At 42.9% G+C, this 26,326-nt stretch overlaps 1 protein-coding gene across 1 annotated transcript in view; it reads left to right on the top strand.

Moving 5' to 3' along the window:
- The first annotated feature begins 16,934 nt into the window (after window positions 1-16,934).
- Window positions 16,935-26,326, top strand: part of CNN3 (calponin 3) — a 28,718-nt gene continuing 19,326 nt past the window's right edge. Inside the window, exon 1 of the mRNA XM_017643945.3 lies at window positions 16,935-17,233. Within this exon, the coding sequence (XP_017499434.1) occupies window positions 17,177-17,233 (57 nt within the window). The 5' untranslated portion in view covers window positions 16,935-17,176. The remainder of the gene's footprint in view (window positions 17,234-26,326) is intronic.

Raw genomic sequence — 26,326 nt, 5'->3', positions numbered from 1 at the left:
ATAGGCAGCAGAGAGATGCTCCAGGTCTCTTCTGGTTGTCTGCTGGTCTGCACAATGGGTAGGAAAAGCAACCAGAAGTCCAGTGGCTGTGTCCACACAAGTCATGGCATACTGATATCTTCTGACACAGGTAGAGGCCCAATATAGTCTATCTGCCACCTGATGAGGGGTATAGGCCCCTTAGCTATTGTCCCATGTTGCTGTGGAACTCAGTGTAGGTCATTTTGGAGCACATGACACACTCCTGCTTGGCTCTACTAACTTCTTCAAAGGTCAAAGGGAAGCCCCACCAACGGGTTACAGACCACATTGTCTTTTGCCCCACATGCAACAAACGCTGATGTAACCATTGGGCTACATCAGAGGCAGGCTTTCCTTCTAACCAATGTATCTGGGCCAATTTATCTGCCTCATCATTTCCTGGGGATGCTAGTGACAAATGACCTATCACATGGTATACTGTAATTATTTTAGTCTGACCACAGGCCCATAAGTCTTGCCACAATTTTTGCCCCGAAAGGTGTCAGTGACCAACCAGTCAATTGGCATGGTACCAGGTTGGTAGCCACAGGGTCAAGCCCTGATAGACAGCCCAGCTGTCAGTGTAGACAACTATAGAGGAGGGCTCCTGGCTGATCACAAGCCACACAGCCCACAACTCTGCCCACTGACTACTCTTCCACTTACCATCTTCCATCCATATTGTCTCAGTCTTAAGATGGAAAGCTATGGCCCTCCATTTTGGGGTCTGCCCATGGCTGGAGCCATCTGTGTACCATGTATCTTCGGGTATAGGGGCTCTTCCTTCTCTATAGGGACTCTCTGCTACTAATGATTCAAAAGCAAGTTCTTCCTGCTTTTCACTAGTATATGTCACTGGCCCCAATAAATGTTGGAGTTCTTCACTCAAGGGGCTACTAGAGAGGGCACTATGCTGCTGTAGGTAAGCACCCCACATGGCTAGTGTGGGCATTTGTGCCACACCACTCCTCCTTGGCTTTTGGGTCCAGTCTTGTACCCACCCCAAGATGGGATAGGTGGTTATTACCTTTATTGGGGCCATTCCAGTGATTGGTTCTGTAGCCAGCAAGGTATGATACCCAGCAGCCAGTTGTTTTTCTATCAAAGTGTATCCTACCTCTGCCCCTTTCCAGAGTTGTGACCAGAATCCAACAGGTTGGCAAGTTCGTTCAAGCCTCTGCCAGAGACCCCAGCCATAACCATCTTCAGTCACATGAACATCCAGCTCACAGGGCCTTGATGGGTCTATCACACTCAAGGCCTGCATGGCCTTGACTGCCCATTTTGCTGTAGTAAAGGCAGATGCACATGTCTCATCCCAGTCCCACCTGGCGCCTTTTCATACCAACCGGTGTAAGGGCTTCAGAATTTGTGCCAAGTGTGGAATAAACAGTCTCCAGTAGCCTAGAAGACCCAGAAACTTCTGTAGCAATGTTACAGTTGTAGGGGTAGGAAAGGCCTGGACTTTATCTGTAACTGCTTCTGGTATAACTTTGGTCTTACTTGACCAGGTGACCCCCAAGAATTTGACAGAGAATCCAGGTCCCTGAACCTTGGTGCTGTTCACAGCCCATCCTTTCTCCTGTAGATGTTGCAGCAGTCTAGGTGCTGTACCTTCTAGATTGGATGTGAAGGTACCTTCTAATTGGATGTGAGCATGACATCATCAATATAATGTTACAGCTGTACCATTGGCAGTTTCTCCCATGTAGCCAAGTCCTGGGCTACAAGTCCATGACAGATGGTGGGGCTGTGGAGGTGTCCCTGTGGAAGGACGGTGAGAGTCCACTGCCGTCCTTCCCACATGAAAGCAAACTGTTCCTGACTTTCCTGCTCAATGTCAATGGAAAAGAAGGCATTAGCAAGATCTACCATATAATGGCATGTTCCTAGTTCATGGCTGAGGGTATCCATCAGGCCTGCAATAGAGGGGACAGCAGCATGCATAGGGGGTATGACTTTATTCAGTTCTCTGTAATCCACAGTCATATTCCAGGAGCCATCTGGCTTTTTTACTGGCCACACTGGTGACTTAAAAGGACTATGGGTGGGCTTTATAATACCCACCTTTTCCAGCTCCTGGAGAGTTTCTTCAATGTCTTTATGCCCTCCAGGCAGTTTGTATTGTTTGGTATTAGTCACCCACTAAGGCACAGGCAAATATATGGGCAGGCACCTAGCATGTCCCCTCAGAACTGCCTTCACCACACATACTCTCAGTCTGAACTCTTCTGCAGTGGTCTGCAACCATAGACCCTGCAGGATATCAATCCCCAGAATATATTCAGGGATAGGAGATATATACACAGTATACTCTTTTGGGTGTATACTTTCTATTCACAAAGGGATTTGGGCTTTTTCACTCTGATAGCCTTACCCCCCATATCCAGCTATGATAGTGGGGGTCCCAGGGAACCCCTCAGGGTTACCATGAATCAGTGAACATTCATCCCCTGGGTCCTACAGAGCCAGGACACGTTGTATGTTCACTGGGGACCAATGGTTAGCTATTTCAACATGTGGCCTCTGGTCCCCCCTGGTCCCTCAGGGAAGATACCTGGACCTTCCCCTCAGTCAAACCGTGTTCCCCAATCATCTTCCAGTGTGGCTCAAGTGAGGTTGGCTCGCTTTCCAGCAGGAAGTTTTGCAAACATACAGACCAGACTCATGGCTCTGTCTCTGACCTCTGCCTCTTTGGTCTTAATGGCTGGAACTGCTGCTCTGGTTTCAGCTTTTGCCATAGCTCTAGTAAGATCCTATTTGACTTTCCATCTAATTTCCTTCCATCTGTTCCTGCCCATATTAAGTCAACCCACATCTGGGTCCTTATAACCTTCATGGGTCCCTTTAAACTCTTTTTGCGAGTAGCAGACCTTATTTCTTTCTGTGCTCTCATTGCTTCAGCCTCTCCTAAGTCTGTTACTGTACATGTCACCTCTCTTATGGGATGTCCTAAGTGAGGGGAAAGAATGGCCACTAGAGACCCAAAGAGGGATGTGGGAGCTGTTTGAAGCACAATATTTCTCATCCCAGTAGTGATCTCTTCATCTGGGTCATAATTCTCTGGACTATAGATGGCATTTCTTATGCCTTGCTCTTGTAACACCTGTTGGAGCTCAGCACACATCTGCCATCTAACAGGAAAAGATGGTAGATCACCCTGATTGGGGCACAAAGCCCAAAGTGAAACCATAAACCAATCGAGGAGGGAGTCACAATCGCTGCCTCAAGGCGGGCTGCACTGTTAGGGAAGCCAGCTTTCCCATCTTTGATCCCAACAGAACAGTTCCATCCACCCCTAAGTCCCACAGACATAGGAGCCAAGCTGATATGGACTCCGAGGGCTTCTGCCTAAACTGGGAGCCCAAATCCACCAGCTCAGTCTGAGTATAGGGGCGGACCATAGAGTGCTCCACAACCTGGGGAGAGGGCTGCTCCTCTCCTTGGGGAACTTTCAGCTGCTGGGTTCCCTTTATTTTCTTTACAACCACTGGGCAAGCTTTCAATATAGGAGGGGTCAGTGCGTCCAGCACCACCCCTTCATCCTTCCCCAGCTCCTCCATTTCTGGGGCTGATGGCACCTTTCTCTCCCCTCCCCCGAGTGCCTCCTCGGCTATGACCTTCACCTTTTCTACCATGCCTGGCAGCAATGCCAGCTCAGTCTTCAGCAGCTCTCTTACCTTCACCTCAATGCTTCGCAGCTGGCGTTTTCAGGCCACCTCCACCTGTGCATCCCTCAGGAGTTTGTCTTTTTCTTTAATGGCCTTTTCCTTCTTCAGAGCACCTTGCAGTGCTGCCATCTCATTCTGTAAGGAATCTCTCACCTCTTCAGTGGCACCTTGCTGCCTGCATTCTTGTGCTGCCTCCTCTTGTGTCAATGCCATTTCCTTCTTCAGGGAATCCACAGAAGTAGCAGCTCATGTTCTAGTGCTGCCATTTCTTGGGTCTTTTTCAGAAGCGTGTCCTTCTCTCCGGTAGACTTTTTTAATACTGTGAGAAGCAGCCAACCCACAGTCCCCACTGCCTCACAGGCACTCTGTCTCTCATAAGATCTGCTTACTGTATCAAGGGCTATCCCTACTGCCTCAGGTATCACCTCCACTTGCCTCCAGTCCTGGGGTGGGGCCCAGTCATCTAGGAGCAAGCCACCTCAGACCACATACCCACTGGGGGACAATCCACTGTCTCCCCATTCACAGGGGCATCCTGCTGAAGCTCCCCTCCCATAAGGGTAGCCTGTCTTTTTCCCTGGTCAACAATGAATCCTGCCATCTATGCCAATTGTCTTGCCAATGGGTTTCAGCCCCAGGAAATTTCACTATGGATGCAATGTGACCCAAAAAATTGACAGCAAAACATTCTTTGGGGTGAAAGGGTTTATTACCCACCTTGTTCTCCTGGCAGTAGGTTGAGCACTAGTATCTCTGCCTCTGCCCAGAGCACTGGGCTGAGCTCTCTCTCTCTCCCTCTCTCTCTTCTCTCTCTCTCTCTCTCTCTCTCTCTCTATATATATATATATATATATATATATATAGTGCAATAATAGCTTATTGCCTAAAGGTGTGAAAGTGGTAGCCTAGCAACAGGCCAGTTACATCATCAGGTAGTTTAAGTTCAGTGAAGATCCTGGCCATAGGAACCCCAACTTCTGAAGGGGAAACAGGTTTCCATCCTGTTTAAGGTGATGTTGTATTGGGTCTTTATTAAGAAGCTGGAACCTATAAGCAAACTAATAAACCTACTTTCTTTGGTTTTCTTCATATAAGATGGAAAATGATTGCCTTATAGCTTCTAAATTTATAAGACCTCAATTGAAGTGACCAAGAGAATGGATCACCCTCCTTAGTCTGCTGGTCAGCTAAACTGAGGGGGAGAGCTAAAGAATACAAGCAGGGCTATGGATGGGGTAAAGTGAGGGGGGCCTTCTACTCTAGTGACCCAACCCAGGCTTCTATACTGAGACTAACCATTCTAAGAGGCATATATGTATTATTTTAGACATAAATAATTTACAGTATGTGAAAGCATATGCATTAAGTAGATTAATAAGTGAGAAAGAAATCTCCAAAATTGGAAAGGAAACTGTCTTGCTCTCAATTAATAGAGATCTGTGTTCTCCTGCTGGACCCTCAAACCAGACATAATTAATATGAGATGTTTTTGTAGGTAGAGGAGAGTTTTAGATGACAAGGAGGAACGTCGGACTGAAGCCCAGCACTTTGGGATATTGGTGGGTCAGCCCCGGAAAGGAAATCATAGTAATAAGGAATGCTTTCCTTGATAAGGGGAGGGGGCCCTTTGTGTTCACCAACTTCTCTCCTCCCCATCTCCCTTGCAGCCAACAGCCAGCAGAAGAGAGTAATAGTTAAGAGAATGGACTTCAGAGCCTCTGACTAACCTGGCAGGTGTCAGGCCCACAGTGTCTTCATTTTCATCAGTAGAAGGAATGTAATAGTACCCCCCTCATGGGGTGATGTGAGGACTAATAGAAGTAATATGTGGAAAGGGGTCAAAACAGTGCCTGGCACAGAAGGTGCTCTGCATATACAGCTATCGTTAGTAATTAGCTATCATTATTAATTAAGCCCCTAATAATCACTATTATTCTTTCATTAAGCATATGCTTATTGAGCCTCTGCTTAGCTCCAGAAGTGAGCCAGCTGAGTTAGGTAACTTGCCCGAAGTCTCACAACTAAGCATTACTGGTGCTGGGCTTGGACCACGTGGGTCTGACTCCCAGAAGAGGGCTCTGAGGGGAATTCTTATCAATCTCACCACACACCCTCCCTCTCTTCTTTCTTTTAATATAGTCATCATATATGTAAAAGAATTAGTCTCTAAATTTAAGGAACACACAGTCTAGTGAAAATAGAAGCTAGAAAATTATAATATAGTATGATAATTCCTATGACAGAGGCTAAGAGCTGGAAGCCGTGGGAGCGCAGAGTGGGTACTCAATCAGAAATGGGGAGGTGGGGCAAGGAGGGCCCCCAGAGATGGCTGATGGGCCTGGCGAGGGGAAGCCAGGTCAAGTGGAAGAGAGCATATGGAAAAAGGCTTTCTGGGTATAGTTGTGTTCCTAAATTACTAAAAGCAGGTCATCTCCTGGAACATAGAATGTGAACGTGGAATATACAAGGGTTAGAGACCATTGTTCATTTTGTTTTGCTTTTCCAGGCCTCTTCCCAGTAAAACTTTCTATGTGAAGAGGGCTTTGTAAATCTGAGATGTTTGGACTTCATCCTGGAAGCACAGGTGAGTCCCAACAAGGGTGAGACTGGATATGCCGCTATCCTTGGGCACATGTGTTTTTGGTCAAACCAAAGATATAAGAACAGACATCTTGACTTTCCTTGAATTGGATCAGATAGTAAAACACAATCAGAAGAAGTCATGACTTTGAAGACATGAGCTTTGTCTTGCTCATAGCTGTCTCTCTAGAGTCTAGGACAGAACCTGACACATAGCAAATACTCAACAGATATTTGTTGAATGAATAAATTAATTGGATGATAAGATGTGTGTATTTTAAGAGCACAATTTGCCAACCTCCATGTATCTTTGGTGTGTTGATGCTGACTAGAATAGTGTTTTTGGCTTGCATCTGCAGGAGCTGACAAGTTATGAAGTTATATATTAACCAGCTTTGTGGATGTTTATATTAATGACCCAGTAATCTTCAGGAGGTAGCACTGCATTTTTACAAAGTGAGGTATAATTGACTACCCTGCAGTTTTAACTCATAAATACTAAGTGGGCACCAGCTTTATACTCAGAACTCAACTAGGAACCAGTAAGGAACAGATATAAAACCTGACCCCTATCCCATGGATTTAAGGTATAATAGAAAGATGGGGCTAACATGTGAGGAAAATCAGAATGTGCCATCCTAAAATATGTTGCTTTGGCATAAGGATTATTTTGAGGTGAAGGCAATTAAGAAACACCAAAGGAGGAACCCTCAACCCTCCCTTTTTCTACCTAAAATCAGGGCATAAATTTCCCTTTGTGAAGGTATTTGCCTTCTCCCATCTCTCCTATACCAGGAAAAGGAGAGTGACTCTTAATCACTGGAGTTTATATAACAAACCTTCCTACACGAATCCTATTTCCATTAGTCTCCCCCCTATACTCTACCTTCCCACAATTTAATGCCACTAAAAGTTGAAACCCCTTTACTTTTGTCTTGTCACCTCTCCACAATTTTTTGCCCTATATTAAAATGGTATATAAGCCCTCAAGCCTTACTGCTTGTTTGGGTTTCTCTTCTTGGAAGCTCCCCTGTGCACACACAATAAAACTTCTGTGAATCAGTCTTTTGTCAGCTTAATTTGCTGTCATCAGGTACAGAACTTAAGAGGACAGAGCAAGTTTTTTTCCTCCTGGACACATGCATGAAAGAACAGTGACCATTATCAAGGCTAATTGTGTGATAATGACTCATGGTGGCTGAACTCATACATACAAAGATAAGAATATGTGAATAAATGGAGTATAAGATAAATATTTGAGGGTTAGTTTTTTATAAAGTAAGTGCAATTTCACCTTGGGAACATATGCTTAAAGATAATCATATCACGTAAATATCACACAACAATATGAGGAAAATTTTTTTCTGTATAACTTCTGGCAAGCAAGTAGTAAAACAAGCAATTCAAAGGCAAATTTTAACAGCTGAAATTGATTTTTTTTTTTTTGCTTTTGGAATAATGCCTATAAATCATACCCATACCCTCTTCAAGCTGAAAGTAAAAAGTACTTGCAACACTTTACAAAGCAGTTTCCTTGAAAACTTAAAAAAAAACTAGATGAGGCCAAAATATTTTTTAAACCTGTGATCATGATCCAAGCATTCTAAAATACGAAATTGGAGAAAGAAATGGAAACTAGCAGAGTGGCCAATTCTAAATATACAGAAAAGAGTGGAAAAATTTTTTCCTGCTATGATGACCACATTCCTCCCATAAGTAGTAAGGATTTTACTTGAACAAACATTATAATATAATAGGTGCTTATTTATCTAGAATGGCTGGAAAATGGGCCCACCTACTTAATTTCATTTTTTGGATGAGTTACTAGATGCACCACTCAAGAATTTCTATTTTTAAGTCACCTCAGTACTTATCTGGGCTTATTTTAATCTTTAATTTAGAAAACAAGCACAGAAGTATTTTTTTCAGGACCTCGGATCACCACTGTTAGTGCTCTGAGACCAAGCTCCTCACAATCTTCAATCTGATCTCCACCTACCTTTCCCATTTCATCCTTCTCTCCCTTGCTCAATGCTTCCAGCCACTCGTTTCTTGAATCTCCCAGCTCATTATCAATATATTTGCTGTGACAACTTCCTCTGCCAGGAACATGTGTCCCCCTCATCTTCTCAAAGTTCAGATCTCTGCTTGAATTCACCTCCACCCCAGGCCACACTTTTTGAAGCAGCACATGTGCACTGTCCAGCACAAGATCCATTGAGTGTCTCCATGGTGCTCTTGACTCCAGGAAATTACCCTCCTTATTGTACTTGCTCGATTTTGGTCTGTGCCCCACCCCTCACTAGACTGAAAGCTCCTAAAGGATCTTAACAGTCTCATTTACCATTGCATTTCCTAGACTTAACAAAAGTCCCGATACAGAATTGGCACTCAGCAAACAGCTAATGAATGAAGTAAATGAGAGAAAAATTGATCAAATAACATGCCTTCAAAACTGCTTTCTAAAAAATGCATTCTGTTATCAGCTTGTTATTTTTCATTCATTTATTAGATAAATATTTATTAAATGGCTACTGTGTATAAAGTATGGGGGATGAAGCATTGAAGAAAATGGATCCTTTCCTCCTGGAGTTTATAACCGAAAGAGAACTAAAAGAAAATTTTGGTTAGTTTAGTTTTCTGTTTACTATATTAATGCTTTTAATTCTATTGAATGAAATGCCTATTTTGCAAATATCTTAATTGCCAAAAGGTAAACACTTTTTTTTTCAAGCAACAGTGCTAAGTGACTTTCAGCATGAACTGGAAATGTTCTCCTTTGTCACAACAGTGCTATATGCTGAAAGTTAGACCATTGAGAAAATGATTCCCAGTGCCTCAAAGAGTGAAAATGAATTGCATTTTAGTAGGAAACTCTGGCCTTTACATTTCAGAGTAAACAAGTTTACAAAGGAATTAAAACGTATTAGTATTTTGATACCATCTTAAACTATCTAAGATTTTTGATAGGCAACAAAGAAGATTGGAATGTGACACTGGAATGTGTTACTTTGTACTTCAAATGCTTGCTTAGCTGAGATTCTTGATAACCCTACTCCTTAAAAACAGAAGTTTTAAACCATACTCTGATTAAAATAAAAACAAAGTAGTGTATAGAGGCTAAACTTAAGCAACTGTTATTTGACAGAGGCGAAAGGCACTGAGACTCTGAACCTTTTTGACCTTTTCCCCTTGAGAATCAATGAAAGCAGGGGGATCTTCTCCCAGAAAAATGCACATATGCATGTGCACAAAAAATTGTAACATAAGTCTTGCAAAAGTTATGTTCATAACCTGATTCAAAACCCAGATTAGGGCCTCTCCCCTCTTCCTAAACTCCTTCTCCAGATTGCCAAATTCTGTTGCAGCTGGTAAAGCATTTGTTTTATTTTGAACACCAAACTTCAATAGTCAATGATTTCTTTGATCCTGAATGACAATAGGTAAATCACTGGGATATTATCAACTGCTTCAAGTAAGGAAAAAGGCAAGATAGACGTCAAAGAAGAGAGGAGGAGACAGGGAGAGAGAAAGTGATGAATAAGTGAATATGGTAATGAAAAGAGGAAGGAGAGAGATAAAGAGAGAGGGAGATGGAGGCAGGTGGAGGGCAATGGGGGAGGTGGCAGGCCCTCCCTTCCGGAAGCAGCTCCTGCCAGCCCCTTGGCTCCACGCCCTCTCCGCTCTCTCAGCCCAGCCTCTCAGGCCCCTTCTGTTGGTGCCCCCATGGATCCTCCTCTTCTCTGTCAGCCCAGCTGCCTACTCCTTAGGGCCGCCGACTTTTCTCTCTTCCTCTATAATGGCTTTTCTACCCATGCTGCCTCTATTTCTTCACCAGCTCTTCCCTTCTTACCCAGTAAACAGCCTTGTGCTCTTGAGGCTTCTCATTAAGAAGGACCATCGTGAAAAATAAAGTGGTCTTTCTTGTCTTCATTTATTTTTTATACTTCCTTTTCCCTCAAAATTCTCTTTTCCTTTGCTTTCTGGGCTGATTTTAGTGATTTTCTTTGCACAGTGTTATTTCACTTGCTCCATCCCTTTTTTTCCCTCCAAATTTGAGCAACCCCAGAGTTTAGTTCTCACTTTCCCGTTTCCTTTACACTCTCCCTGAGGAACCTATGGATCATGATGATGTAGTGAGGTGTGGTAAGAAAAATATGGGTTTCAGAAACAGAAACATACAATTCTGGTTCTAAATATCACTGCTGTCTGAACTTGAACAAGTAATTAACCTCTCTGAGCCTCTGTTTCTTCCATCTGAAAAGAGCTGAGGACAATACCATGTCCCCAGAATTGTTGTTGTGAGGCTTATATGGGATAAGATTTGTAAGAAAGTGCTTATCATCATCTCTGCTTGGGCAAACATCTTGAGCATCTACTATATGCCAGACTCAATAGAAAATGCTGGGGAATGAGGCAATCAACAATTCCCAGTTTTCTGCCCTAAATCTACTCACAATGTAGGAAGGGGATTCACATGTAAACAAATAAATTAAGTATACTGTGTCAGGAGCAACAGTAGGAACATTCACAAATTAGAAATGATACACAGAAAAGGCGATCTATGGAAGGTAGGTGAGACAAGGACGGCTTCTGGGGAGATGTACTTCAGTTGGATTTGGGGGAATAAATGTGAACAAATAGAAGCAGAGAAAACAGCTCCGTAGAGGCACCAAGGTGTGGAACAGCATGGACTATTCAGGCAGGAGAGGTATGGAAAAGCCAGATAATACTATGATGACACTACTGGTAATGACATCCAATCACCAAGGAGTTACCTGTGCAGGCACAGCCACATACTCAAGCATTTTGCATACATGATTTCTTGAAATCCTTCCACACCAACCCTGCAAACAGAGGAGCTTGGGCTTGGGCACTATGGCCAGGGGAAGAGCCACTGGACTTTTAAGTGGGGTGGATACCATGATAATAAGTATATTTAGAAAAGTTATCAAGGCATCAGGTTTTTTTTTAAATTATGCTGAAATATGCATAACTCACCATCCTATCCATTTTTAAGTGTATAATTCAGTAGTGTTAAATACATTCATATTGCTGTGCTACTATCACCATCATTCACCCAGAGAAGGCTTCATCTGTGAAACTGAAACTGTCCCCATTAAACAAGAACCCCCAATTTCCCCCTTTTATCAGCTGCTGGCAACCACCATTCTACTTTGTCTCTGTGAACTGGACTACTCTAAGTACTTCATATAAGAGGAATCATACAGTATTTGTCATTTTATGACTGGCTTATTCCACTTACATAATGTCTTCAAAGTTTGTCTATGTTGTAGCACATGCCAGAATTTCTTTCCTTTTAAAGGCTGAATGATATTTCATTGTATGGTGAAGGAGAATAGATTTTGCCTCCCCAAAATATGTCTCTTTGGCATGAAGATTATTTTGAGCTAAAGATCATCAAGATCCAACAGATGCAGTAAAAGCCCTTTACTTCCCCATGAAATGCCTAAATTTACATTGTTAATGGAGCCTTTACCAGAAAGCTATTATCAGAGATACCTTTTTTCCTACAAAACTTCTCTGCAGAACAGGACAACCTGTTTTCTGGACATCTTTGCTGCCTTCCTATGAATGGCCGTTCTTCCTTTCATATCCCCAGATCCCTACCCCTTTCCCTAACTCAGGATGTTTGTTATATAAGCCTCAATGACCTGGCTGCCCCTGAGTCTTCACATCTTTATGGGGCTCCCTATGTATGTAATTAAATTTGTTTTTCTTCTGTTAATCTGTCTTATATCAATTTAATTATTAGACCTGTCAAAGAACCTAGAAGAAAAAAAGAGAAAAGTTTTTGCCCCTTCAACGTATGTACCACATATTGTTATCCATGCATTCATTGATGAAGAGTTGGGTTGCTTCCACGTTTTGGCTATTTGAGAAGAATACTGCTGTGAATGTGAGTATACAAATATCTCTTTAAGGTCCTCTTTCAAGTCTTTCAGGTATATCCCAGAAGTAGAATTGCTGTATCATATGGTAATTCTATTATTTATTTTATTTTTTCAGGAAATCCATGCTGTAAGGCATCAGTTTTGAAGCTGAATTTGGGAGGGAAAGGCTGGGGGTAGAATGACATTCCCTGGTTAGAGGTGGCAAAACCTCAATTTCAGGTTGTTGGGAATGGAAGAAGAAGACTGTAGGTAAGCAATTGACAAGAACTTGGTGCCTAGTTGACCATAAGAAAAGGTGGAGTTTGCAATCTGGATGGTTCCCTTTTAAGGTATCTCCAGACTTTGGGATGCCTGAGGCTTATCCAAGTTTAGGGTCATCCTTGAGAGAAAAAGAACAAAAAACAATGAATAAAAAGTGGAGTGCAGGGTTCTGAAAAGGGTCTTGGGGTGTGAGGGGCTCTTATACATCTGCAGGAGAGGCACATGCGCAATGGGCATCATTTTATTTGGCCTGCCAGCATCGTTTTCTTTTGGAGCTATGCATCTTTCCTCTCTCAGCTCCTGTGGTGCCAAGGAAGTTGTCTACTCACCTCCCACACAGTCTCAGGAGTGTGACCTACACCTGCCAATCAGAGCTGTGATTGCTGTGGAGGTGGGCAGGTGACCCAAATCAGGCCAGCAAGACTCAGTCCTGGAACTTTAGCTGGAATTGTTGGGAAACAGTTCACTTTTCTGTTATGTTCTCTTTTTCTGTTGTGGTTGATGAGCGATCAGGATGAAAGCCTAGACCTTCTGAACCTCCGGCGGTGAATTTGACATAAAGGGAGAAAAATCAACAGAAGGAAAGAAGAATGTGAAAATACTGCCTTGTGATACTTTTGACTGAGTCCCTGAATCCAGGCATGCCTAAAGCTAGATCTGATCTAGCATGTTCTGTCACAGGAAATAATTGAGCCCATTTTTTGTCTAAGTTATAGTTAGTTTTCTGTTGTAGCCAAAATACTCAGCTTCCATATCTTTTCATTAAAAAGCAATCCATCAGGCCCCACTAGGGTCAAATGCCTCCTTGAACCTAATAAATATGCCTAGGGAATAGGGTAAACCCTTTAAAAAGTCTGCCACATGTCTGCCGCTGGTGGGGAAGGAGGAGACTGTGTGATTGATAAACCGACAGTATCACAGGGAGGAGTGGTGGGCACTCTCCAAAAGGAGATGTGCAGGGTATCTAAAAAGAAAAAAAAATACATAAATAAGGGAGCAGATATGCCTTGGAAGAGTGATTTCTGATTCTTGAGGGATCTAGGAAATTGGTTTGCCCCAAATCATCCTAAAGCAAGCCTGCTTTCAAATTTCAGCTCTATTTTATATTAATCATCTGCTTTTGGCCAAGTTGTGTAATCTTTCTCACTGAATCCTAGTTTCTGACGGTAAAAATGGGAATAGATAGTATCTATCAGTACAGGGTTGTTTGTGAGTGATGCTTGTAAGTGAGGTGACCATGTGGAGAACTACACAGGGACAATCTTGAAAGTGAAAAGGAACACAATTAAGGAGACTTATTAGGACTGTCTGAGACAAAAATTATTAGCAAAACCCCCCTTTCATTCTCAAGTGTCCCTATCCTGTGCTAAATTATATGGTCTTGCTGCCCATAATGCACCTCTGATAGTGCTTAACACACAGTAGGTGCTTAAAAGTCTCAGCCTCCTTTGAGCCTTCACGGGTCCCTCTGTCTTAAACATAACTGACTGATTCTTTCATAGTTCTTTGTAATTCTCTAACTTTGTGGATTTACAAAGTGTATTCTTGAAGATGTTTGTTACTATTGCCCTGGGTGGCAAGATACATGACAATATGATTCACAGATTCATATCTGTGAAAGATGCCTTTCTTACAATTCCCCACCAACTGCTTTTAATTAATGTGGATTTGGAGAGGTAACATTGACCTCTTTACGAGTATTTTTTCAATTCAAAGTGTTCTGCATATTAAAGGCATTTCTAGTTAAAATACTTAAGATTGTTGGGCCACACCCTGCTAATTATTTTGTAATGTGAATTTTTTCTTAACTTGGAACATTTGCCAACACATTCTACTGTTAGAACTTGCTCAAGATTTTCTAAAACTATCCTGGCAATGATAAGTTTATGATGTATACAAAAACACAAGAAATGGGCAAAAAAGATTGAACAAACACTTCATGAAAAAGATACACAGATGAAAAATAAGCACATGAAAAAATGCCCAACATTACTACTTATTTGGGAAATCACAATTCAAACCACAATGAGATATCACTTTATACCTATTAGAATGGCTAAACTTAAAAAGACAGAGCATACCAAGTGTTGATGAGGATGAAAGCGAACTGGTACTCTTATACATGGCTGGTGGGAATGTAAAAGGGTACAATCACTTTGAAAGAAGTTGGTAGTTCTTTAAAAAGTTAAGCATATACCTTTCAGATGATCCAGCCTTTCCACTCGTAGGTATTTATCCAAGAGAAATGAAAGCATATGTCCATAAAAACTTGTACATGAATGTTCATATCATTTTATCTGCAATAGCCCAAACTGGAAACAACCAAAATGTTCATCCGCAAAGAAATGGATATATACATGGTGATACATCCCTACAATGAAATATTACTCAGCAATAAAAAGGGATGAACTATTGATATATGCTAGACATATATCAGTGATAAATCTCAAAATTTTGTTGAGTGAAAGAAGCCAGTTAAAATGGAATATACAATGTATGTTTCCATTTACATAAAATTCTAGGAAACAAACTGATATGGGGAGACATAAGTATATCAGTGGTTGCTTGGTCAGGTAGGGTAGCAAGAAGGGACAGGTTACCCATTTTTAAGTATACAGTGGCATTAAGTACATTGATAGTGTTTTGTGACCATTGACACTATCCATTTCTAGAACTTTTTCATCATTTGAATCTGTACTTATTCAACAATAACTCCCACTAAACAAACTCCCATTTAAAAGTTTTTCATGACAAAACTGAATATAATTCTTGAACATTCTATAAAGAATGAACTTTAGGTAGATTAAAATGATTTTGACCATATGTGTTCCATCAAAGTCAGGATTGAAGCAGGAAAGCTTTACAGGCTGGGACTATGGTAGGACTCTGAGCTGCACCTCAAATCTGGCTACCATTTCCCACACTTGTTGGTCCTAAACAAAAGTGGGTGAGATCTTGTCAGTGACACACAGCCACCAACACACTACTGGAAAAACAGCCCAAACTGCTTGCGGGTCAATTGTGTCCTCCTTGTATGGGAAGAATGACCTAATTATCATTGCCATCTCCCAGCCGAGTTAGCAAATCACATATCAATAATTCACTTTCTTCCCTATTAGCCTCCTCCACCTTCCGACCCTACCAGTCATTGGAAAATCCTTGAAAAGTTAATAGCAGTTTTGTGCAGTTTCTTTTAAAGTTGCTTTACTCATTTCTGTTGCAGGATGGCTCAACTATGGTGAGATATTTGGCCCTTTTTCCCAAGCAGGTTGCCACACCTGGTTCCATGATCTCTTCTGGCACAGTGGCTGATGTTTGGTAAACAAAACTCTCATACTAGGATCTCTGGGATGAAACCTGGCCTCGTTGTGCATCGGAAAGTGACAGCAAGTGGCAAAGCTTTGGAGGCAGGCAGACCTCGACCAGGCAGACCTTGACTTAGGGCCCAGAGTTTTAGTTTGGGGTCTGCCACGGATATGTGATCTACCTACTGGTTGTTTGGGGCAGTAAATGAGATAATATTTGGATGACGTCTAGTACTGTGTCAGGCGCTCAAACAAGTGACCCGCGTTCTGTTCCCTTCCTCCTATGAAATTAACTGCGAGATCGGAGGAAAGAAAGTGATGCATAGGAAGTAGGTCCATGAAAGAATGAAGGCAGCTTCTAGCTTATTGGAATACTTATCTCGGTACGAAAGTCTTCTGATTCAAAGAGGCCTCCAAATTAAGAAAATAAAAAGTAAAGCAACAGCCACCTGGGACAGTTTTGGGACTGACTTCCTTGTAAAAAGGCGCTGGTGCGAATTCAGAAAAGGACGTGAAATGCCCCAGGCTTTGCCATTGTACATTCCCCAGTTTTTTTCCGCACTGCACTTAGAGGTTTAGACACAGTGAGCTCGAATCTGGCCAAAAGCCTTGATTGTTTCCGTGGTGGCAGCGGACTAGAGTTCAGACTAACAGGTGAGGATTGGCTGCGAGGTAAGGGAAGAAGGAACAGGTGTTGGAGGAAGGGCCCTCTCTTCTCTGGCACAGGGGCTCTAAGGCTGCTCAGGCTGCTTCCAGCAGCGGGTGGAGGGGCCCTGCGCTCCGTTTGGGCGCGTTGGACCTCGACCTGGGGAGGCAGCAGACAGAGGCGGCGGCTCAGCGTTGGGCCAGCCCCGGCGGGCTTGTCTCCTCTCCGCGAAGCTAGGAAATTGACTAGAACTCCGGGCCACTGGAAAGCACCCCAGACGCCGGGCTGGGGGAGCTGGGCGGGATCCCAGCCTTTGCCCGAGCCGCCCAGCCCACGGCCCGGCCTGGAGGAGGGGCCGGTGTGCCGCGGGCCCCTGTGGCGTGAGGGCAGAGGCGGGGGCCCGGGACCTGCGCGGGGAGGGAGCGCGGAGCCTGCAGCGCCTCAATTGGCCGCACCGCCCCCTCGCTAGAGAGGCGGGAGGAGGCAGCCTTCCATTGGTCGGGCTTGTGGGCCAATCCCTGAAGGCCCCGGGGAAGAGGTTGGGGGCAGTTCGCGGGGGAATCCGGCGGGGACCGGGAGGCTCCCCTGGACCCAGACGCGCAGTCGCCGAGGCTCCGCCCGCACTCTGCCGCCGCGTCCCGGCGTCTCTTGCACTGCCCAGGGGAGCGAGCTCCGAGCATCTCCCGCTGCAGCCGCTCCTCGGTGCCGGGAACGTGGAAGCTGAGTGCGAGAAACCCCCAGACCCAAGCGCAGCCTCTTCCCGCCGCCAGGACCACCATGACCCACTTCAATAAGGGCCCATCCTATGGGCTCTCGGCCGAAGTCAAGAACAAGGTACGGCCGGGCTCTGGTGGGGCGGCCTCCCACCCGAGCCCGAGGGGAAGGCGAGGGGAAGGATTCTAGACGCTTCCCAGGGGTCCCCGGGACTGGGGCGGAGCGGGGCTGCTCTTAGGCCCCGCGCCCCTCGGCTTGCTGGCTTCGTGGAGAGGAGACGTCGGGGCGGCGCGAGAGTTGCCGCGCGTCCCCGTCCTGTCCCCAGGCTCGAAGCGCAGGCTCTCGGGCGCTCTCCTGGCTTTGTTCCCTTGCCCGGAGGGCCTGGACTAGCGGCGGGCAGATTCCCGGGCTTCTGGAATTCTGCAGCCCCTGTCGCGGCTGGAGGAGCCGGTCTGTGGCTGCAGGACGCGCCCCTCCGGGAAGAGGGCGCTCCTCCGCGGTCATTCGCCCTTAGGTGGGGCCCGCCCGTGCGGCTGCGGACCCGGCTAGCTGCCCCCCTCCATCCGCCCCATCCCGGGCTGCTGGCCGATCTTGCGCCTTCTCCCACCCCAACCCCAGGGCCGAATCCAGCCACGAGCAAAGTTGGGCGGTTACGTGGCCAAACTGGGCCCCCCATTGTTCCTCGTCTCTTCCGTGGAGGGGGGCCTCTGAGCGTCGCACCGACCGCCGGGACCCGGGAATAACGGGAGCGGTCCAGGACCCTTCGCAGTTTCCGAATATCTGTGCCTTGAGACAAATGACTGCTGCTTCTGCGGGAAACCGAGACAAAGCCTAAGCGCTCAGCTTTGGGAGTGAAAGACTGTAGACTGGAGATTTTTAAACTAAAATACCGATTAAGTTTGTAGTACCTTATACTTCAGCTTTATCAGGGATATCTTAGTGGGTTGCTTTTGTTTAGGGTTTATTTGCGGAGGTGGGTTGTAGTTTGGAGAGACTGGTCTTTGGTAACAGTGAGCTTCCCATTTTGCCTAACGTATAAATGCGTTGGGTTTATCTTAGGGTCTGGGAAAGAGATGAGAGGCGTCCCCCTCCCCAAATCCTCCTTCCTTCCTCCCTCCCTGCATTCCAAGCCCATGACATCAGGGGTTTCTGGGGGGAGAGACCAGCCAATCGGCGTGGAACTGCGCACAGAACTCTCATTGTCTCTTTTCTGCTGTTCTGGCCGAAGCGCCACAAAGGAGAGCTGCTGTGGTTTAATTCCCATTAACCTCCCGAGGGCCGAAGCGTGTAAGCATTGCCACCGCACTGTCCGACCGCTGGTGGAATCCTCTGGCACTGTCGGAGTTGTAACGCCTCAGTGTTGGGGGGTGTGGAGTGAATTCTAGAGGCGATGGAGCGCACCGTTGTCAAACCCCAAGAGACAACTGTGGCTCCTCTCACCCGTTATACCTACACATCTTGTTATAATTCAGTTGTTAATTCTGAACAATCTTTGAAGCAAGGAGTTGGTTTTAGTCTACGTATCTGAAGTTGAAGTGTTTAAGTTCTTTACCTTGTTAAGTGTGTTGCCCTTGTTAGAAAAGGGTTTTCTGAACATTTTTTTAAATAACAGAAAAATGAGTGGTTTGTGATTGTTTGGTTCTTTCCAAGGTTTACAAATGGAGCTTTAGAAATCCTTTCAGAGGATTCGGCATGCCCAAACTCCTGGATGTGATATCCTGGACTGGCTTGCGTACATTAATTTTAATTTGCCTTTGTGATTCTTGGCCGGCAGCATTGGAGTCTCTGCCTTTTTGCATTGTAAATGAGGTACTGATAACTTTGGCAGCCCTTCAAGTGACTTAACTTTTCTTGAATGTCAATATCCATGTTAATTTCTTTTTGTTGACTAAATGCCCTTTTCCTACTGATCATTGAGCGGACTGAAGGAAAGGCATAGACAGGCCTAAATCGCTGTAATTATGATTAACTTTTTAAAATAAAAAAACCTCAGTTTTCAGAACCTTTGGAAAGTTAGTTATATCTTTGGGTTTATATAACTGTGGGTCTGTCCCTTTAAGCACCAAACGCATCTTTTAATAATCCCTTTCATTTGTATGGGCCTTTCATACAATATCCTTTCATAGCAAGTCTTTTGATGTTAACCGCAGAGCAGCCCTATGAGGTGCGGAGGATTGCTGGGATTATCCAACAGTGCTTACAGTGAAGATCAGGATGCTGAAGTTCAGAAAGGGTATGGTTTGTTCAAGAGCACAGAAGAAAGTTGAAACATTCTAAGAATTTTAACTCTAAGAGTGATGTCTCTCTTAGTTTTGTGAAGTACTTAGTGGTGTTCTACTACAGCCCAGTATTGTCTGTCTTCCACTCATTTTTGCTGTTAACCTGTCAGTTCTTAGCATTGTGACTATATATATGCTATTTTAATCTGTTCTGCTTGGAAAGCAAATATCCATGTTTGCTGGGCCATTGTATGAGATACTGCCTTTGAACCGAGGGCTCAGAACCACCGAATGGAACATGAACTTTAACATTGCTTAGTTTGGACACCTTTTGGTTCCTTCCTGCCTTTTCTTTATTGCATAAATGTAATTTTTTTGTGTCCTTTTTCTCCTTAAAGCTTCATTTAACAAAGTGGAAAAAGTATAAACATCCTGAGAGGGCATTGTGGAATGGACTTTGGAGCCAAACAGGCATGGGTTCTGGTTTCCTCTCTGCCCCTTTCTGTCTTGTATGATGTTGGGCAAGTTATCTCTGTCCTTAGTTTCCTAATCATTAAAATGGAGGGAAATATTAGTTGCCACTTGTAAACACTGCATTGTTGAGGCTGGCTTGTAGTAAGTGCTCAATGACTATGTTGTAGCTGTTAGTTTTTAGTAATAGAAAATCAGTATTGGTATTATATTTCTTAGGCTTGCATGTCACCATCTCTGAAAGGATTCCATTTTTATTAAATAAGCTTTGGTCTTTTTATATACCAGCTGTGAAAGCAGTTCATAAATATCCTGAAGAGGTCTTTGATCTTAAATGCTTTGAATTAGTACAATTTCAGGGAAAAATCTGTGAACTTAAGATACTCGTTTGACCAGATGCTAATACATGGCAGAATATACAAACCGTTTTCTTGAAAACAGCCTAAGAAAGTAGAATCCTTCAGCCTGAATATGAATGGCTCTTTAATAACAACATAAGGACAAATAACTAGCAATGTGCAAAGATCATAATAGTGTAGAAGCATCAGGGAAAATAGAGAAACTATTACAGGTAGATCAGTGGGAGATAGAAACACTCATAAAGTAATAAAGTCCTGCATATATTATACAGGTTGAGTCAGGCCCTTGACTTCATCTTGGGGACCAAAATGAAAAGGGAAACACCTCTGTGCCTTATAAGCCAGGAGAAAATATGACAGATTGTCATGGGAAACACAGCATTTTCTAACACTGTCTCTGAAAAAGATGTTAGAGTCCGGGTAGTTTCTTGAAATGTTAAGGGTGCAATGAAACATACCCTAAAGTCTCAGGGCAAGTGCTGCAGGAAACTTTCTTAGAGGTGTCAGGGAGAGTGGAGGAAATCAGTTGTGGGGGGAGTGAGTAGAGCTGAAGTGATCTTACCTCAGTGTGTCTTTTAGGGGAGTCTAATTGGAGTGTTATGAAGAATGAAATTGGAATGCGGATTCTAAGTTTTCTTCTCCCTTGGAATGTCTGATTTGAACAAAGTAGCTTCTCACAGAATCTTCGCAGTTACAAAATGGTAGCCCTTAATGGCTAAAAACCATTTTGGAAGACTTTCTACTAAGACTGTAAGTCATAGAAAAGTAAGTTAAACATGTATGTAGTAGTAGTTAAATAAGACCAGTGTCTCATGAGGCCTGCAAGCCTGTCTGCCCAGCGCTATTGGAATGAGCAGTAGCTCCAAGGGTCCCCTGCCCAGAGTAAGCACAAGGTGATTGTGGACTCCAGCTATAAATTGTACCCTGAGGTGATTTACCTTGTTTTGCTACTGGAGCAACAGAATCATGATAAACATGTAGGTGGGTCTAGCTTTCACTTTTTTTTTTGACTTTACAGTTTAGAAATAGATTTTTAATTAAAAACTTTTGCTTTGTTCTCTGTCTCTTTGTACCAACAATAAGGATCTCTGTCTTATTCACTGATGAGCTGTATCAAGAACTGTATTTTAGAATATAAACCTGGCACATTGTAGATGCCAAATAAATATTTGTTGATTAAATGAGTTTATCCATCAGGAATAGATTTTATTACCTCTAGAAATTGGAAATTAACCCTATTAGAGTAGTCTTCATAAAGGAATTCTGTAGTGCAGAGTGATATTTTTAAAGGATGTGGTGATTTTTACAGCTTTTCTTCAGTTCGTTTCATTTATCATTGCTATTACATTGAAAACTAATCACTGAGATACAGGCATACCTTGGAGGTATTGTGGGTTCAGTTCCAGACCACCACAATAAACTATATATAGTTTATGTACCACTGTATTGTGTAGTCTATTAAATATGCCAGTAGTATTAAACCAAAAAAATTAAATACTTTCATTAAAAAATATTGCTAAAAAAATGCTAACTGTCATCTAAGCTTTCAATAAGTTGTAATCTTTTTGCTGGCGGAGGGTCCTGACTTGATGTTGATGGTTGCTGACTGATCAGGGTGGTGGTTGCTGAAGGTTGGGGTGGCGGTGGCAATTTCTTTAAAGTAAGAACAATGAAGTTTGCCATCAATTGAGTCTTCATTGCATGAACAATTTCTGTGTCATACACAATGCTGTTTGATAGCATTTTACCCACAGTACTTCATTCTAAATTGGAGTTAATCCTCTCAAACTCTACTGTTGCTTTATCAACGAAGTTTATGTAATATTCTAAGTCCTTTGTTGGTATGGCAACAATCCTCACAGCATCTTCACCAGGAGTAGATTCCTCAAGAAACCACTTCCTTTGCTCCTCGCTAAGCAGCAGCTCCTCAATGTGAGAGCTTTATCCTGAGATTGCAGCCATTAGGGCCCATCTTCAGGCTCGACTTCTAATTCTGGTTCTCCTGCTATTTCCGCCATGTCTGCAGTGACCTCTGCAGTCTTGAACTCCAAAATGTCATCCTTTCAGTTGAAGGCAATGCTCATTTACCATTCTGAAAATCCTAGGGTCCTGAGCGTTGAAATCAACCTCTTGCAAACTCCTGTTAATGTTGATATTTTTACCTCTTCGCATGAATCCTGAATGTTTTCAAGAAGGTTTCACATGAATCCTTTCCAGAAGGTTTTCAGTTTACTTTGCCCAGATCTATGGTATCATTTGCAGCTATAGCCTTACAAAATGTATTTCTTAAATAATATTTAAAACTTAAAATTACTCCTCCATCCATGAGTTGCAGAATGGTGGATGCTGTGTCAGCAAGTGTGAAAACAACACTAATCTCATTGTCCATCTCCATCAGAGCCCTTGAGTGGCCGCGAGCATTGTCAGTGAGCAGTAGTAATATTTGGAAAGTCATCTTTTTCTGAACAGTAGGCCTTAACAGTGGGCTGAAAATATTCAGTAAACCATTCTGCCAACAGATATGCTGTCATCAAGCTCTGTTGTTCCTTTCATACGACACAGGCAAAGTAGATTTAGCATAAATCTTAAGGACCCTAGGATTTTCAGAATGGTAAATGAGCATTTGCCTTCAGCTGAAAGTCACCAGCTACCTCTAACGAGAGTCAGCCTGTCCTTTAAATCCTTGAAGTCAGTCACTGACTTTTCCTTTTTAGCTATGAAAGTCCTACATGGAATCTTCTTTCAATAGAAGGCTGTTTCATCTACATTGAAAATCTGTTGTTTAGTGTCTCTCTCTTCATGAATTATCTTAACTAGACCTTCTGGATAACTTGCTGCAGCTTCTAGATCAGCACCTGCTGCTTCTCCTTGTGCTTTTATATTATGGAAATGGCTTCTTCCTTAAACCTCATGAACCATCATCCCCTGCTAGCTTTCCTCTGCAGCTTCCTTACCTCGGTGCATAGCATTGAAGAGCATTAGGGCTTTGCTGTGGGTTAAACTTTAGTTTAAGAGAATATTGTGGCTTATTTTTTTGTCTACCTAGACCACTAAAACTTTTCTCCTTATAATCAATAGACAGTTTATTTTGCTTGCTTATCATTTGTGTGCTCACTGGAGTAGCACTTTTAATTTTCTTCAGGAACTTTTCCTTTGTATTCACAACTTGACTGGCGCAAGAGGCCTAGCTTTTGGCCTGTCTCGGCTTTCCACACACCTTCCTCACTAAGCTGAATCATTTCTAGCTTTTGATTTAAAGTGAGCGATATCCAACTCTTCCTTTCACTTGAACATGTAGAGGCCATTGTAAGGTTATTAAATGGCCTAATTTCAATATATGTGTGTCTTAGGGAACAGGGAGGCCTGAAGAGGGGGAGAGGGAGGATGGGAGGATCAGCTGTCAGTGGAACAGTAACAACACACATTTATTGATAAGGGTTGCTGTCTTACATGGGAATGGTTTATGGTTATCCACGAGAATTACAACAGTAACATCAAAGGTTATTGATCACATATTACCATAGTAAACATAATAATAATGGAAAAGTTTGCAATGTGGTGAGAATTACCAAAATGTGACACAGATATGAAGTGAACAGATGCTGTTGGAAAAATGGTGCTGATAGGTAGACTTGCTTGTTGTGGGGTTGCCACAGACCTTCAATTTGTAAAAAACAGAGTATCTGTGGTGCTCAATAAAGCGCAGTACAATAAAACGAGGTATGCCTATAATTTTTCTTTGTTGAAGAGGTATTCTCTTAGACTTCCAAATTAGGCAGGAACAGTAGAGATAGGCGTTGCCAAGGCTGTGCTGGACGTCTGCACTTCTCAGAAGACCCCCTGCCAGCCTGGTCTCCTGGTAGGGACATGCCCTTGTGGTCTATCTGCTTTTTAAAACTTATTTTCTTTTCCCGTCTTGACAAATCAGATAGAATACCTTTTGCAGAACTGAGAAGTGCTGCCAAGCTTCATCTTTAAAATGCTCAGACTTATTTTGGACTTTTAATGAGATCATTATCAAGCTCACTGTCCTCCGACCTACAGCTTTTTACACTCTTTCCTTGGTGGAAATCGTTCTATTTGTCTGCTGCTATCCACTCTTTCAGATTTCAAAAATAAGCTTGATAATGATGACATCGCTGCTACCGCCATCAGGCAGAGGGACGTCCTTTTTGCCCCTAATCCCTTTTTCCCTTCCAGGTTGGGATCAAGAGGGTTTGCAAGTGTTTTCTTCTCATTTAAAACTGTATTGTGCATCATGATTAATATTATCTGTGATATTAAAAAAAAAAGCACAATCGGACAGTTTTGGGTTTTCAGCCAGTCACTGCTGTTCTGTCGAGGAGAGTGAGGACATGGCTGCTGTACTTCCCTTCTCAGTATGACAAGATGGCAGGACAGAGCTTGACCTTGGAATTTTTTGGCAAGTTTCATTTTGTTCTAGGCATTAGCCGCCTACTGCATATACCGTGTGTGATGTTTTTTTCTTAACTCTTTACTTGTAACCATAGTAGGCTCTTCAGTGTCATTCATATGTATTTTGACTCAGGTGTTTTTAAGTATTTCTTGAGCTGAGAGTAGATCCAGGCTGTTTGTGAGTCCAGGAGCTTATTCTGTTTGGAGGGGATAATTATTAAAAAAATACAAAACTGCCATCCAAAATATATAAAGAGCTCACACACCTCAACAAACAAAAAGCAAATAATCCAATTAAAAAATGGGCAGAGGAGCTGAACAGATAGTTCTCAAAAGAAGAAACACAGATGGCCAACAGGCACATGAAAAGATGCTCCACATTGCTAGTCATCAGAGAAATGCAAATTAAAACCACAATGAGATATCACCTCACACCAGTAAGGATGGCCACCATCCAAAAGACAAACAACAACAAATGTTGGTGAGGTTGTGGAGAAAGGGGAACCCTCCTACACTGCTGGTGGGAATGTAAATTAGTTTAACCATTGTGGAAAGCAGTATGGAGGCTCCTCAAAATGCTCAAAATAGAAATACCATTTGACCCAGGAATTCCACTTCTAGGAATTTACCCTAAGAATGCAGCACTCCAGTTTTAAAAAGACAGATCCACCCCTATGTTTATCACTGCACTATTTATAATAGCCAAGATATGGAAGCAACCTAAGTGTCCATCAGTAGATGAATGGATAAAGAAGATGTGGTACATATACACAATGGAATATTACTCAGCCATAAGAAAAAAACAAATCCTACCATTCGCAACAACATGGATGGAGCTAGAGGATATTATGCTCAGTGAAATAAGCCAGGCAGAGAAAGACAAGTACCAAATGATTTCACTCATATGTGGAGTATAAGAACAAAAGAAAACTGAAGGAACAAAACAGCAGCAGAAGTACAGAACCCAAGAATGGACTATAGTTACCAAAAGGAAAGGGACTGGGGAGGATGGGTGGGAAGGGAGGGATAAAGGCAGGAAGAAAAGAAAGGGGGCATTACAATTAGCATGTATAGTGTTGCGGGGGCACGGGGAGGGCTGTACAACACAGAGAAGACAAGTAGTGATTTTATAGCATCTTACTATGTTGATTGACAGTGACTGTGAATGGGGATGTGGGGGGGACTTGGTGAAGGGGGGGCCTAGTAAACATAATGTCCTTCATGCAATTGTAGATTAATGATATCAAAATAAAAAATAAATAAATAAAATGAATAAAATAAAAATGAATATCAAAAAAATACAAAACTATCTTGCAAATTTTATAAAAATATGACTGTGGGACTCTTGTGAACTGAAGATGTCTGGTGGGTCTCCTCCAGGTTCTTATTAGTCAGGAAATAGAACCAAGTGGCTAAGATTATGGACTGTGGAGACTGTCTGGGTTTTAATCTTGATTCTGCTCTTTACTCTGTGACTTAAGGCAAGTAACCTATCTGCGTCTCATCTGTAAAATAAAGATAATGTAATGTCTCCATTTATAGAGTTGTTGGGAGAAATAAGATAGATAATCTATTTAAAGTGTCTACATGGAGAAATAAGATAGACAATCCATGTGAAGTCCATGCCTGGAACAAAAAGTACACCTTATGTAATGTTGGCCATTGTTCCTTTTTCTGGCTCGTTCTCTGTGGATTAGGTTCATTCCTACGTTCTCCCGAGTTTCTCATGTCTTCTAGATATTGAGATT

The sequence above is a fragment of the Manis javanica genome, chromosome 4 (genome assembly GCF_040802235.1).
Source record: "Manis javanica isolate MJ-LG chromosome 4, MJ_LKY, whole genome shotgun sequence".
Classification (NCBI taxonomy): Eukaryota; Metazoa; Chordata; class Mammalia; order Pholidota; family Manidae; genus Manis; species Manis javanica.
The sequence above is the reverse complement of the archived record's forward strand: the minus strand, read 5'-3'. Positions and strand labels throughout refer to the sequence as shown.